Here is a 16,604-nt window from a genome sequence, read left to right as displayed (position 1 = left end):
ATTCAGTGGATTGCAAAGCTTTTTATTTGTACATTTAACCTTAGCTATTGGTTTTTAACCTATGATATAACCTTTATTATCTCTAAGAAAATATTCAAGAGTAATGGATCTGCTGCAATACATACTCACAGCTTACATTTAAGAAATAATATATATATATATATGTATATATATATATATATATATATATATATATATATATATATATATATATATATATATATATATATACAGTACTATAAAAGAACACATTTGAGATTTCCAAATATTCATTTTCCAGAGATATTTTTGTATTTCATTTTAAAAAGTAACTTGTTACTGTAAGCAATTGATTACTTTTTACATAAAAACTTGATCAAGGCTGTCTGAGATCAGAGGCAAGGAACCAACCAAAGTCTGCAGAGTTACTGTGGCAAGCTGATTGTCCACTGCAGGACAGCGTTGGCTATCTAAGAGAAGTGATGCAGGTTTAACGCCAAAGGGTGGTCACAAAAAATATTGATTTGATTCAGTTTTTAACTATTCTGCCAAATTACTCAAATGTAGTGTGTAAGGGTAATTTTCTTAATTGATTCTTAATTGACAATGTGTGTTAACATAAAGACAATCACGTGATTACAAATAACCTTTCAGTGATAATCCTTATTACTATTAGACCACTTTCCGAATTAACTGCTTACGATGAGTCCTTCTCTGTCTCTCTCCAGCAGACAGACACAGTATTCAGAAGACAAAATACTGATAAATGTTCGTGGCCAGCTTCATGTCTTTTTGTTTTGGTAAAACCCCCCCTTTGGGAAAAGTGTGTATAAGAGTCTTACTGTGTCTGATGCAAATCAGAAAGCCAGTAAGCTTTCTCACTTTCTGTCATTTCTTTGCAAATAAATACGAAAGTTAAAGAGAAGAATAGCTATTGTTGTGTATTTACTGGATCTGTTACATCAGACGATGCTCACCTGTGAAATGTTAAGAAGGGCATTTTTCCCTAACAAGTGTAAAATGTATAGTACGTTTATTTAGGACCTTTCATTGAATTATTTTGGAAAGAATCGTATCTGTACAGAATGTTATACAGGTGCCTTTTGCACAGTACTGTATATTTACACCTTTCCTATCATTTCATAACTTCACACACTAACTCCACATATAGACTCAATGAACACTTTATTAGTTTATTGACTTAGTTTTAGACTTTTGGTATTCTGCTGCCATAGCCTATCCACTTAGAGGTTTGATGGGTAGTGAGTTCAGAGATGCTGTTCTGCATACCACTGTTGTAATGTGTGGTTATTTGCGTGACTGTCACCTTCCTGACAGCTTGGACCAGTCTGGCCTTTCTCCACAGACCTATTTCATTATCAAGCTGTTTTTTCCCACAGAACTGCTGCTCACTGGATGTTCTTTTTGCTTTTCACAGCATTCTCTGCAAACCATAGAGAGTGTTATTTGTGAAAATCCCTGGAGATCAACACTGAGAATATCTGAGATATTCAAACCACGCTGTCAAGCACCAACAATCATTCCATGGTCATAGTCACTTACATCACATTTCCTCTCCATTTCTTCCAGACATGTGGTCTGAAAAACAGCTGAACCTCTTGACCATGTCTGCATGCGTTTACGCATTTAGTGGCTGCCAAATGATTGGCTGATTAAATATTTGCATTAACAGGCTGGTGTCCAGCACAACCTAATAATGTACTCAGAGAGTGTATACTCCAATATATTGCACCTTACTACCATTTCATACCAAGTATATTGCACCTCTAAAAGCACATTTTCCATCATAGAGATTAGTGATTTACTGTGCTCCATAAATCTTCATTCGATGCCAGATTATCCCTTATTGAAGAGATCCACACAGAGTTCCAAGGATTAAGCGAGAGCCTGGAATTCAGCCCCTTCTTTGGTATGATGGCAAAAAAAAAAAAAAAAAAAGCTAAGAAGAACAGAATAAAACTAGAGATTCATGGAGCAATGGTAAAACATGCTGTTCTTGGCAAATTACCCTATAGATGGACCACAGATGAATGCAGTACATTTAATTTGCCTATAGATGGCGCAAATACTACAGTAAATCAATCAATCCTGTTCTCGGCCTACATTTCTCATCTCTTTTTTCTAAGAGCTTTTATGAAGCTAAATTAAAGTGGTTTGGGAAATATTTTTGATATAGGGTTCCTGGACTTACGAGTGTTTACTACGGCTGATGCCTATAAAAGGCTGAGGCCTTTTACTTTTGCTTTTTAGCATTAGCAACAGTTACTAGCAGATATCTAGCGGTAGCTGTAATTCTCAGTAGCAAAGCAGTCACAGCTGTTTCGCTTTAGACATGTCACTGGAAGTATATTTTTACCCATTGCTATACGATATCTCATATGAAGACAATGTTAATTCATCTAGAGATACTTAAAATGAACTGAAGCTTAAACTTGAACAACTACTGTGTGATGTTCAGATCTGTGAAAGAAACAAAGGTCTCCCTTGCATGGATTCATGCACTTACTTATGTGCAATATCTGGAATTATGCTTCCAAAAATAAGGGCTTTCCATTCATTATATACATTTTAAACAACCCATAGCAACTTTTTTCATTGTCCTGGCTCATCTCAATCTCAGCAAGATTGAGAAGAGGTAGTGAGAATTGAGAATTACCCAGCCTTGAAGGTGTCCATATGCAAAGCAAAGGACTGTTTAATTTCTTCAGCCATTTGTATCTGTGAAATGCCAAAAATAAGCATGACTTGAAAAAGGGGAAGTTAGTCTGACTTGCAGCAAGTTAAGTAGATTATGCTTTTACATGTATTGGGATGCACTTCCTTCACTGTTACCTTCAGTCCTGCTGCTCTGTCAGTGAGGCTGTTCAATACTAATGGCTCATTAGCAAACCACTGAGTGCAGATCCACACTCTCAGCAGGCGAGTGTTTTATTTCGATACTTAACTTAATCAAAATTATGTTCCAATATTTGTTGTTGCAAGATGATTGAACTGGGATCAAATCTGAAAACAAAGTCAGACCTGCCAACCTTTACGCATTTTGCGTAGCAGATACGCATTTAGACACCAAACTACGCTGCTACGATTTGTCACTTCAAAATACGCGAAAATGAGTTAAACTGTCTGCATTCGCGCACTAGGCAACTTGTCTGTGGGTGTAACCGCATTGGGCAGCAACCTGTTGGGAAAAGAAGACTTCGACCAATCATAGCGCTAGTTTTAAACTCTTCAAATAGGCTACAAGCGGAGAGCCGGGGAGCCGTCAAAACGAAAGTAACGAAATTGGTTTTCATCCCTCTCAGTCCATCTTAATACTGTGACTGGTTTTACAAGGGAACACCGTTTCAAAGGTAAATGGGCAGGGTATGGGAATTGTGAATTGCGTCCATTTTAATAAGCCTGCCAACTTCTGGAAAATAAAGCAAGGACAACCGTCCTAACGTGATAGCTCAAACCCAATGTCCCGCCTTATCTGAAGGAAATATTTGTTCCAGCTTGTTTTGATATTTGACCCAGACCTATATCAAAACAATATTGCATAGCCTAAAGTGAAAAAAATATGGTAGCCTACTGACGTTTCCATTCAGTCAACCGATAGGCTACTGTGCGTTAAGACCTTCCAAACTACACGTGCATGTGAGATTCTTATGAGCAGCGTACGAAGTGTTTTCACGCAAGTGCGTGTGGTAGCCTAATAAGAAAAACACGAGGATGATGATGATGATGTGTGTTCGTGTATGTGTGTGCCTTGCACTTAATAATACACATGACGTCAGATGAGGATACTGACAGAGAGAGAGGGGGAAGCAAATCTAAAAAGAAGCGAGTCTATGCCCCTCAGAAGTTCCTGACGAAGTATCAAGATCAATGGCCATGCCTCCGCCCCTCTAAACTGCCTAATCATGCGTTTTGCACCGTGTGCAATTATGATTTTGACGTTAGCCATCAAGGAGCTACAGGTAATAATATAAGTTTAAGTTCTGTTTAAGGGATTTTCAGTTACCTTATGCCAAATGTCTTGGTGAAAACATTGGAACATGTTCAAATGTTTTCCTTGTTTTCTTCATAGTCTACTTGTATGTTTAATAACTAGATATGGTGGTGAGTGGGATCTATGTGCTTAGTAATAAGTTGTGATGAGTGAGCTTGTGAACTCAATCAATACTGATCAGCAAATGTGCCTGACCTCGTGCCGTGCCGTGCTGTGCTGCGCCGCCACAGCAAGTTGCTACTCAAATTTTTTTTCCAAGGTTGGCAGGTCTGTAAAGTGCATTTTCTGGCCAGAAATTACTGCTGTTCATTCCAGACAACGATCATTCCTTGTGTAGCATCTGTTACAATGAGGATATATGGAGTACTCACTGCGTGCTCTTGTGTAGCATCTGTTACAATGAGGATATATAGAGTACTCAGTGCTATTTCCTGTTCTTCATGTTTACAGTGGGAATAAGAATAATCATGACCTGTATATTTGTATTTGTATGAACATTTTCAGTCTGGTCCAGCCATGCTCTTCAAAACCATATTGGTAATCCTCCTCTACGTGTCAGGTAAACAGTTTATGTGTCTCCAAATATGTTTTAGTTTTGGTTCCTTTCATTCTCACCGGCACAGGAATGCATATAATTTCCATAATGTGCAGTATGGTAATTTGCTTTGAGCAGTGCAATTTCTCTTCTTCATCAGGAGAGAGAGAAATAGAAAAAGAATGGATAAAATGAGAGAATTGATAAGATCCTCATCACACCTAGCTTTAAAACTGAAATAGAGGCATGATGGAAATATCTCTGGATTTACAGAATCATCAGAGCTGTTCACTGTATGCAATTATTGGATTTTTGAAAAGTCCAGTTCCAGTTGTATATACAGCTCATGCTTGTGAATCGAATCCATGGGCTGTAATGTTGTCTATACTCCTGTGTGTATGTGCATTTCTGAGCTGTGTGTGTGTGTGTGTGTGTGTGTGTGTGTGTGTGTGTGTGCGTGTGTGTGTGTGTTTTTCAGGTGTTTTGGGCCTAAATGGATGGGGAGTGACTTACACCCCTGAGACAATCTGTGGCTTAAAGGGGTCTTCAGTAGACATGCGCTGCACTTACTCATATCCCACATCTTACTCAGTGTGGGAAACATTCTGGTTCATTCACCAGAACCCTATACCGGAGCTTGTTGACCTGTCCCTGGATCCAGAGTACTCTGACCGTGTGGAGTACCTTGGGAATCGTAACAATGACTGCACTTTTAGAATAAAACAACTGATAGAAAGTGATTCAAAAACATATCACTTCAGATTCCTCACCTACCATGCTGATGGAGGATATTCTGGCCAACCTGGTGTCACATTGGACGTTACAGGTAACCAGTTTATGCCATAACTATAATTGTTCTCCCATAACTATAGTGAAAGATTGAGGAAGGGAGAGATGCCTGTTTACAGTATTCATTTGTTTGCAGCTTTACAGGTGATAATGTATCCTGACACAGTAACAGGGACAGAGTGTAACACTGACCTGTAGCACCACCTGCACTCTGACTGGCCGCCCAGCCTTCACCTGGTACAGGGACGGATCTCCTCTGTCCTTCACCACCCAGACACACCAGCTCACAGCCAGCAGTGAAGATGGAGGCAGATACTCCTGTGCTAAAGGCTATGAGGATCTCCCCTCACCTGTAGTGGCTCTTACTGTGAACTGTGAGTACAAGACTACTGTTTCACGATATTTATGTTGCAATCACTGGACAGAAGATTACATTTTTCAAAATCCTTCAGGTACTAAAGATGTCAGCCTTAATCAACAGATCATTGTGCAGATTACATTGCCTCTAAATCTGCAGGTCTAAGTTAGGTATACTGACACGTTTACACTGTACACTAAATGTACAGTATATAAAGTTGTTTGTGCCATTGTTTGTGACATTGCCAGTGTTTGCTTTCAACTTTAAGTTCAATTTTCATCTTCATTTATTTACAACAAGCAGGTTTTGGCAGGGCTTCAATGTGTTTGTTTGACTCACCATTTGTTGCTTCAGGCGTGGTCAGCACCGGGTTATGGATGGTAGATGAGTTGATACACAAAACTAAACTAATCTTTTAAACTGCCTTCTAAATGATGTCAAATATAATAAAATATAATGCTTGATTTATGCTCCGGTAGCCTTTGTATAACACTTGAAAACCTTATCTTGCCGAGAGGCCTGCTTCCATGCTTTCATTCACTGTTAACATGTGTCACACTGACTGGTGGCAGCCATCTTACTTTTAACCCTTGACCCAAGGGGTGCACACCTCTAAGTGCAGTAGCCATACCTGACCATTGGGTGGCATAACATGAGAAAACTACCAGATACTATGGGCAAGGCTTCAACAACTGAAAGACAACATATCAAATAACCACCAAATATTGTCTTGATTTAGATTTTTCTTCTGTTCATTCACTTCTTCTTTTCATGCATTTTGTTAATTGATCAAAATAAACTTATCATTTCTATTTTTGAAAGCGTTCTTATTTTACAGCATTTTTTCACACCTCCCAAAAACATTTGCACAATACTGTGCAGTTCAGAGTAAATATTTGCCTGATGCAAGTTTGCAAACCATTGTTCCCTCTTCCAGATCGTACTAACAGTGTCCTCACTGTATCAGTGAGCCCCTCTGCTGAAATAGAGAAGGGCAGTTCAGTGACTCTGACCTGCAGCAGCAATGCCAACCTACAACTGCACGGGCCGAACTGGTATAAGATGATTAGAAATTATCATTCATGGACAACTTCAGGATGGACCTACACAATTAGAAATTTCAATACCTGGGAGGCTGGAGAGTACTACTGTGAGGCGTGGCATGAATATAGGACATTTACATCTCATGTACATCTCAAATTGCTGTGTGAGTAATTCTGTTCTGTCATTTAGAATGGTATTGGCAGCATCTTCAGTGAAAGCAGCTAATGCATCTATTTCTGTTTGTGAAGCTAAATGGGGTGGCACATACAGTGGTATGATAGTGCTTTTTCCACAGAACTCTGATCTCTGTTTTACTAGCCTGTATACCTCCATTCCCTTCATAGTTGCATACTCTAGGTACACAGAGTAATATTTCAATATGTAATGAATAAAGCTAAAATAAATGATGTAGCCATTTTCATGACTATACTTGTGACTTTATTGTGTTAATATTGCTAATATATTATACATAATAATATTAATTATAAATAACTACATAAATGACTGGTTTACATCTCATAAAATAACAAAACCAATATTTATCAGACCCATTCCTCTTTTTCTGCTCATGTCACCTTTTGTTTTTGCTATTATTTATTTAGCAAAACACAAACCTGGTTTTCACCTTGCTGGATATTCGACTGCAGTACTGAAGTGTGTTGAGCACATTTTCTTTGGGCTTTTTATCCACTCAGGTTTGAAGTTTAAAATAACGCCCGACTCAGTGGCAGAGGGAGAAATGGTGACACTGACCTGTGAAAACAACTGCCCTTCCAGTTACAGAAGCAGCATTGAGTTCCGCAAAAACGGACAGCGTCTATCTAACAATAACCCAAATGAGTTCAGAGCCAGGAGTGAACATGCAGGAAACTACTCCTGTGGTCAAAGCAATAATCTGCATTTCTCTTCCAATGTAGTGTTTCTCCGAGTGCAATGTGAGTACATAAGGTCAGACTCTTAGATTTAAATGATTTTGCTGCTTCTTCTTCTTTTTCTTCTTCTTAACCCTTGTGTAGTCTTAACATCCAGTATACTCCCCTTGTCCTAAGGGTAGAAAATGACCCGCCTTCAATAAACCCCTAAAATGAAGCAGCTTACTTGAATTCTAAACCCCAAATCTATTTTGCATGAAGAAACAACCTGTCACTCATCACAAACTTTGTCATCAAATTTCAAGTTGAGAAAAATCTATTTTAGGGGGTTTTCTCTGCTGCTAAACATAGTGGCAGGTAATATTTACCCTTAAGACAACTCAAGGGTTAAAAACAAACATGAAGGGTAGTTTTTCTTTTTGTACAATTTTGGAAAACGAGAAGGGAGATATGTTGTTTTTTGCATATTTAGAAACATAAACTGGGACCTTTGCCACATAATGAAGTATATTTACATATTAGTATCACATTGGAAAGATCTGCTGAAAATAGCGAGTTGATTAGCAAATTGGGCAGTGTCAAAATGAACAGCTGAAAGTGGCTGTATATGACACAGACTTACTGAAGAAAGCATGAATCAAATAAATCTTGAGGCATACTTTGGAGAAAAACACAATAAGTACATCTATGAATGAATGATCTGCAATGCAGCAACACTATAAGAAGCCGAAAGGAGGTGGAACGAACGTGGGGCATCATTTCTTCATTCTGTATGCTCAGCTTGGAGTTGTGTCCAGTGTGTCTCATACTGTACTGTATCTCCACCAGTCACTGACAGAGGCACTGTAAACAAACACATTTGGCCAAGTGTGATGATGTGTAGCACATTTGTGACTGTGTGTGCATGCACGTGTGCATCCATGCATGTATGTATGAATGCGTGTGCGTGACAGTGAATTACCATAGCAATACCTAAAATCCTAATGGCGAACATGTCTTCATTTCTGTACTTTATCCCTGAGATGCTGGGGAAACTTAGGTTATGAACACACCGAGGGTTTTTTTAAACTGAATTGAGTAAGTGTGATATTTATATAAAACTGCCGCAACTATTATTTTCGCTTTCAGATCCTCCTCAGGGCACCACAGTGTCAGTCTCTGGTGAAATAGTGTAGGGCAGTTCAGTGACACTGACCTGCAGCAGCGATGCCAACCCACCAGTGAACAGATACACCTGGTTGAAGGGGAATAGAACTGTATCCTCAGAGACAGGAGGACCAGAGGCAAGCTACACCATTAAACACACCACACAGCAGGATGCTGGAGAGTACTACTGTGAGGCAGGGAATTGGATTGAGACACACAGATCTCCTCCAAAACTTCTTGATGTGCAGTGTGAGTAGATCAGTGTAGTCTATCTCAGCTTCAGAGAGAAGTCTGTATCTCTTTTGTTTCTGTGGGTGAGTTCACAACAGTAAAACACTGACTAATCCAGCCAAACTGGATAATGGAGGAGAAAGTGTGTGAAGATCTAAGGACATTCATATGCAATGATGAGTAAGCCAGATCATAGTCATATGGTATCTTAATTATTACTTTTGTAGTCATGAGTTTGCACTGGGCAGACGCACCTACCACATGTAGGTGTTGATGTATATTAAAACTAACGTGATTTTAATGAACAAAGCAAACAGGGTTGTTTGTTTCTTTTTCTGTTTGAACATTCTGTATTCATCAGCATAGAGGCCTGAAACATGGTAAAATTGTAACTCCCCATGCTAAAAAAGTCCTATTATCAAAATACTGCCATTATTTTTTTTTTTACCAAGAACCAGGAACAGTAAATGGCTGTGCAGCTGTTTGAGATACAACACAGTGAAAATGTAGTTGGAATTTTTCTATTGATTATAGATTCTCCCAAGAACACCTCAGTATCAGTGAGCCCCTCTGGTGAAATAGTGGAGGGCAGTTCAGTGATTCTGACCTGCAGCAGCGATGCCAACCCACCAGTGCAGAACTACACCTGGTTTAAGAAGAATGAAACTGGAGTCTGGCAGGCTGGATCAGGACAGAGTCTGGACATTTCTAACTTTAGATCCTGGAACAGTGGACACTACTACTGTCTGTCAGAGAACAAACATGGACCTCAGAACTCTACTGCTCTACTGGCCACAGTGCAAGGTAATGCCAGAACATATTTGATATGATATTTCATATGATACTGATCATGATCCCAAGGCGACAATGCAATGCTAACCATGATAGTCAGACTACAATCTGAACCAGATAACCGTATATATGATCGAGCAGCGTCTCTTAAAGTGTCAGGACATCAGCCTTGCTTAAAATTCAGATGTGCACTAAATCCTGGTTGGCTTTGAGGGGTATATTTACACATTTATTACTTTCTATTGACAGACCTTGGTGAAGTGTGAAATTCAAAATGATTTATCATAACTGACACTGGTCCATCTCTCTGACTTTGTTTAGGAGGTCAGACTGTGGCTGTGGCTGCAGCTGTGGGAGTCGGTGCCATTGTGGCTCTCGTGTTTCTTGGTGTTGTCTGGGTGAGGTACGTGAATGAAAATGTGTCACTGTTCGCAGTCCACAGGCTAAAACTAGCATATTTCTGTAGAATGATGTTGTCATATGCTAATTACATTGCCTCTTGCTGATGCCATAGTCCCCCTCTGTTGTATGATTTGTGCTTCGACCTCTGTGTCATCAGTCATTTGGGGTTATTTTACTGAAACGTTGAACAAAGAAAAACAGCACACAGTGCTGAAGTGACATTTGAATAATAAAAAATACTGGCGGCCCTTTTGCCTTGGCAATACACATCATCAAAGAAATGCAAAATGCTACTTGTACCAGAAGGTGTTTCTCTGTTTTCTCCAGATAGTTTTGCTCTGCAGATAGATCCATTTTCCATTTTTTTAATTAAGCAGGAGAAGAAAATCAACAAATGTGACAGTGCACACAGAAGGGGACAGGGAGGTAAGTCAATCAAAAAACATATTTCAGACATAATATATGTTACATGAGGCCTGCTCCATCAAAATTACTCCTATTGGCCCTATTAGCATATTTTCATCTCTTTACACCAGATATCAAGGGAGCCACCAAAACATGAGGCTGGACTAACAAAACTCCAGGGCTATAACTTGTGATCTTATGCATAAACCCTTTAAAACTATATTTCTTACTCTGAACATTTGACATTAAGATATACAGAGCATGACAGAAAAAACAAGTAGCTATGAATGCAGCTGATGTGGTTGTTTGTGACTGGTGAACGGTGACAACCCTTCACCTGCCTCTTTCCTCTGCCATTTAGGGGAATAAAGGCCCCATTTATAGCAACGTCTCAGGGACGCCAATGAGTCACACTGAAACCCTGTGTACAGACAGAGGAAACGGTGAATTTCCCCTCTACTCCTCTGTACAACCTTCTAACACACACAACCAAGAAGAGCTTCTATACTCCACTGTGTGCTGCCCTCAGAGTGAGGACGAGGTTCAGTACGCCATCGTCCAGTTCCTCCCGTCTGGTGCTGGCCCCAGGTGAGAATAACCCACCACTACACCACCTGTGCTGTCTGTCGCTGTGTCCGCCCTTCTGTTGCTGCATATCTCTCCAGCAGATTTTTATCACAGACAGCTCTCTGACCGGAGCCTATGAGAGGCTTCTTCAGAGTCAGCAGGAGAAGGAGCCTCACTGGATAGACCAGAGGGTCTCAGAGGGGGAAACCTGAGATGGCTGTCCCCTGGAAAAGAAAACAACAAGTGTTGAGATTCCAACCACAGTACATGCACATATGTTTTACTTACATCAGCATGTAAGTTTTTCTTGCTTTAAGCCCCGGTAAAGTAATCTGTAATTTGGGCGACATTGGCTCAGGAGCTAGGAGCGGTCGTCTGGCAGTCGGAGGGTTGCCGGTTCGATCCTGCCCTGGGTGTGTCGAAGTGTCCCTGAGCAAGACACCTAACCTGCAATTGCTCCTGATCAGCTGGTTGGTGCCTTGCATGGCAGCCAATCACCGTTGGTGTGTGAATGGGTAAATGTGTGGGCGGCCTATAACGTAGTGGTAAAGGCGCATGACTGGGACCCCCAAGGTTGGTGGTTCGAATCCCAGTGTAGCCACAATAAGATCCGCACAGCCGTTGGGACCTTAACCCTGCATTGCTCCAGGGGGGATTGTCTCCTGCTTAGTCTAATCAACTGTACGCGACTGTGGATAAGAGCATCTGCCAAATGCCAATAATATAATGTAAATGTAATGAATGAGAAGCCTCAATTGTACAGCTCTTTGGATGAAGGTGCTATATAAACCATTTAATACAAATCTAACTCCTGGTCATGTAAGCATTTACAAAACAGATACTGGAAACGAATGACAAAATAGTATCTCCAGATACTCCAGAACATCTGAGTCCATCTGTTACAGCGTATCACATCAACATCTACACAAGCACAGGAGAAAAGTATTAACGTTCTAAGATCTGGCAATTCTATTATGTCCCCTGTGGGGAACATGCGTCTCTGCTCTTAATGGCAAGAGCCATATCTCCTGTGTGATGCAGGGCTGGAGGTGGCCACGGCTCACGTGGTGATCAGACAGCAGAACTCAAAGAAAGGGTTTAAAGCCTTTTAGTTTTCCAAAAAATGGAACAAAAGTACAGGCAATACTGGAAGCCCAAACCTCTGAAGGAAAATACGGGAAAATTTTTTGAAATGAACTCTATCATGCAGCAGTTCACACCACTCAGCTTCCAACCCACTTTGATTAGTATGAGCTGAATGCAAGAAAGAAAAATATTAATATTTTTTGTTCAAATCAATGCATTTTGTCATAAACCTTTGTCAGCATGGCAAAATGTACTGGGTAAAGGACAATACTTACCTATAATAGGCAAACACATCCAAAATCACACGTATATGAGAAGGGTAAGAGGTCAAGAACCAAAGGCTCTTCCTATGTATACTTTTTTAAATGAACCATAAATATCGCAACACAGGTAATTAGCCACAAGTAGGATTCAGCAAACATTCAAGGTGCTATTTTAATGCTATTTTACCCAAATTAGCTGAATTATCTCTTGTGGGATTGAAAAGCCTATTTTTGTTCCTGAAAAAATACACATCTGTAAGATGGATTCATTACAAAGTTGTTCAATATTTACAGGTGACATGATTTGATAATTGTTGTAATTGTTGAAAGCCAGCTGGCGGTTTTAGATATTTTTATTATTGTTGTTGTACAGGTTTTGGTACTGCAAACAAGTTGTTCAAATAAGTTCAAATATATAAAATATTTGTCTGAAGCAGAATTCCTGAGGGTACTTATGTAGCTGAACTTCATGCAGCACGTTGTGCCTGAAGGAGACAATGGCTCAGGGTTGTCTTGATTAAATATGATACTGTCTGTGACTTTAATAGAGTCTAAATCAGCTGCTTCCTCCATGCAGGCCACCAGCATCGACAGTGACGGAAGACTGCGTTCTCTACAGCACAGTTTAAACATGAAAATAAAGCGTCCACATCTCTCCTTTCACAAACCTTGGGCCGACGCTGGTTATGCAGTGTGCATATGGATACAGTATCTCTTTTAATGTGCGAGCATTTCCTGTGTTTTAATAAGCAAATATTCTGTCTGGATAGCAATCCTCAAGCATCAACATCCTTCGCTTGGAATCAACCAAATATGTACCTGATGACATGATGTACCTTATGACTAAAATAATTGATTATAATATTGAAAAGTTGTAAGCCAATCATAAGTAACATTTGGTCTCAGGCGCTGGTCAGCTTGCTGACTTCCCCCTCCCGGAGCATACATTGTTAGCCCCCACCTTTTGGCACACATGCCTGTGGGGAAGGATTCTTAGAGGAGCCTTCTTGGGCCCCTTGGGGGGCCCCCTTTTCTCACATTCCTTACAGGTTAGAGCGCAGGAATACTGGAGATGGCATAAAGATGTTTCATGATAATCCCAGGTCAGAATATAGTAATGTTTGGTGTTATTCTGATTGGTTCAGTGCAACTGGTGTAATGGTCTAGTTTTTGTAACAGTCTACCTTTGATATCATAACCATTCAGGAGCCGAGGGGAAACTGGGCAAAATCTGTCTCTGTAGAAGCCATGTGTTTTAGCCCTCTGACCACTGACTGGTGGGGCAGGCTGTAAATTACAGATGGGTGACTCACTTTTAGGGTCAAGAACTAAGGCCTGGATTTCGGAGATAAGGAGAAGAAACCAACCAATCAGGGGTTGTGTCTCCTTTCCTTTCATTCACCCAAATCAGGTTTATCCAAAAGGTATATTACCATGAGAGGCACAAATACATATTTACAGCATAATGCAATTATCATGAAAACTCCCAACTACAGCATTCATAGATATGATGGGGCGGCCTGTAGCGTAGTGTTTAAGGTCAGGAAGGGCTGCCATTGTGAGGAGCCTGAGAGCTGGGGAGTGTCAGGCCAAGGAGATAAGGGGAAGATGTTTTAGTTGAGGGGTCAATAAGTCATGGGAATCATGACCGACTACCAGGGCACCTCCAAGGGGGAAGACTCCGGACGATGCCACAGTGCCCTCATTTGGGCACTGCTGCCATTACACCGGTACTGTTCTCCTAGATTAAATATTCAAAACTGCTATTAAGATTGTAAATAGACACGGTAAAACCTTGAAAACATTGCCCATGTGATCCTGGTATTATTGCATTAAGTCTTATGTAATGGTAACAGGAATTGCATGTAAAATGGATAATCAGGAGGGAAGTTTCATGATAACTGCAACATAATAAAACATAAGGGTAATCTGTTTGGTATGGATGTGATCTGGTAAAATCAAGGAATCGGATGAGATACATTTCATACCAAATGGTGTTTAACAAACCATAGTTTCAGTAACTCAAGGGAAAACCTACACGTCCTCTCCTGGTAATCATCTAATTTTCCCTACTTAACAACCCCCAAGGGTGGGGGTCTAAATTCCAGATTTGACCACCCCTCCAGGTTGATTTATGGCACTGCCGCCTGGTTCCAAACGTATGATTTGGCATAAAAGCAAGGGAGACAGACCAATCTGGGAAGATCGTATTCGACTTCCCACACAGCATATTGTACGTGTATGCAAGTATCAGGAAGATCGTATTCGACTTCCCACACAACATGTCTTGTATATGTATGCATGTATGTGTAGCAGCGGAAGATCGTATTCGACTTTCCACACGGCATATTCGATACTCTGTGTTTGTGTGTAGTCCAAGCAGGCTAGGTATGATTATTTACTCTATCTCTATTCTTAATTTGGGTATTTTGTAATTGATTGTGATATTCTTAAGCTAATAACCTACCTGTCTGCGAATAAACTATTTTGTTTGTAACTTGCGTAATCTCCATGACTCTAATTCGTCTTGTACCTTTTCAGCCTAAATTACAACTGACTTGTCAGGGGGAAATGGTGGCTAGAGACCGACCGATCGGCGGCTTGGTACACCTGTGGTACTACTAATCTGTGAGCCCAGCAAGTTTCTGCCCATTAAAGGATCGGTGACGCACGGCTCTTGTGATTTGGTGCGAAGGAAACCCATGGGCGTTATGGCGCTGGTTCCTGCCAAATTCGCTCTAAGGAGCCCAGATAATGCTACGCTGACCTGGGCTCGCAACTATCATGGCAGGTTTGCATGTATTGTGTTGACTGGACCCTCAGCCTCTGAGTTCTCCACCGAACTGAGATTTCAGCAGTAATGCTAATCCCGGGAGCATCTATTGAATAATGGTAGCACAGGTACGAGTCGAGGTCCGCGTAAGTTACAAACCCATTTTATATTTTAAATTATATTATTATAATTTATTATATTTTTTATATTATTATATTTTAAATGGAGTCAGATAAACGAGTAAAACTATAGTAACCACTAAGCGTACAATACAGCCCCGTTTGAGAACGGAGAATATTAAGAATTGTACTGATCCGTTTCTGGCCAGCTGTAAGCAGGATATGGGGCAGGTCAATCCATATCCGACCCATGGCAACGGACCCAGTATATTCTGAAACATAATTGTGCTCTGTTCTTGTACGGAGGATAATAATTAACCCTACTAATGTTCTCCCAGCAACGCCAGAAGGACAAGCACGCAAAACCCCCTTCGGCTCTCGCTAAATTCCGTCATTGGGTTAGCGAGGGGTTTTACAAAGTACAAACTGTTTACTATGGCTGATGCCTTTTGCTTCTGCTTTTTAGAGTTTTTTTTAGCATTAGCAATAGATAGCTAGCAGATAACTAGCGGTAGCTGTAATTCTCAGTAGCAATGCAGTCACAGCTGTTTGGCTTTAGACATATCACTGGAAGCATATATTTACCCATTGCTTGACGATATCTCATATGAAGACAATGTTAATTCATCTTTAGATACTTAAAATGAACTGAAACCTAAACTTGAACAACTACTGTGTGATGTTCAGACCTGTGAAAGAAAGGTGTCCTTGAATGGATTGATGCACTTACTTATGTGCAATATCTGAAATTATGCTTCCAAAAATAAGTGCTTTCCATTCATTACATACATTTTAAACAACACATAGCAACTTTTTTCATTGTCTCTCAGCAAGATTGATAAGGTAGGGAGAATTGAGAATTACCCAGCCTTGAAGGCATCCATATGCAAAGCAAATGGTAAAATGGTTGGCATTTATATCGCACCTTTATCCAAAGCGCTGTACAATTGATGTTCACCCATTCATACACACACTCACAGCGATTGACTGCCATGCAAGGCACCGACCAGCTCGTGAGGAGCATTTGGGGGTTAGATGTCTTGCTCAAGGACACTTCGACAAAGCCCAGTCGGGGGATCGAACCGGCAACCCTCCAACTGCCAGACGACTGCTCTTACTGCCTGAGCCATGTCGCCCCAAATAACTGTGTTTAATTTCTTCAGCTGTATCTGTGAAATGCCAAAAATGAGCATGACTTGAAAAAGGGGAAGTTAGTCAGACTTGCAGCAAG

At 40.4% G+C, this 16,604-nt stretch overlaps 1 protein-coding gene and 1 long non-coding RNA gene across 3 annotated transcripts; both read left to right on the top strand.

The window, feature by feature from the left end:
• The first annotated feature begins 4,838 nt into the window (after positions 1 to 4,838).
• On the top strand, positions 4,839 to 8,954 carry LOC133140493 (uncharacterized). Its single transcript, XR_009710013.1, has 5 exons — positions 4,839 to 5,352; positions 5,452 to 5,689; positions 6,611 to 6,880; positions 7,413 to 7,652; positions 8,718 to 8,954. It is a non-coding gene; the product is annotated as an uncharacterized LOC133140493 (long non-coding RNA).
• A 111-nt stretch (positions 8,955 to 9,065) lies between these two features.
• LOC133140481 (B-cell receptor CD22-like) lies at positions 9,066 to 13,357 on the top strand. Of its 2 annotated transcripts, none has more exons than XM_061260482.1 (6): positions 9,066 to 9,146; positions 9,501 to 9,770; positions 10,080 to 10,161; positions 10,538 to 10,586; positions 10,927 to 11,153; positions 13,059 to 13,357. In XM_061260482.1, exons 1-6 carry the CDS (start codon positions 9,140 to 9,142, stop codon positions 13,108 to 13,110), a joined length of 687 nt encoding a protein of 228 aa, XP_061116466.1. In that variant the 5' UTR covers positions 9,066 to 9,139; the 3' UTR covers positions 13,111 to 13,357. The 2 variants fall into 2 exon arrangements, with proteins under 2 accessions (XP_061116466.1, XP_061116457.1); XM_061260473.1 differs by having other exon boundaries at positions 10,535 to 10,586.
• The last annotated feature ends 3,247 nt before the right edge of the window (positions 13,358 to 16,604 follow it).

This window comes from Conger conger, chromosome 1 (genome assembly GCF_963514075.1).
Source record: "Conger conger chromosome 1, fConCon1.1, whole genome shotgun sequence".
Taxonomy (NCBI): Eukaryota; Metazoa; Chordata; class Actinopteri; order Anguilliformes; family Congridae; genus Conger; species Conger conger.
Note: the sequence above shows the minus strand (reverse complement) of the source record. Positions and strands in the feature narration are given on the sequence as shown.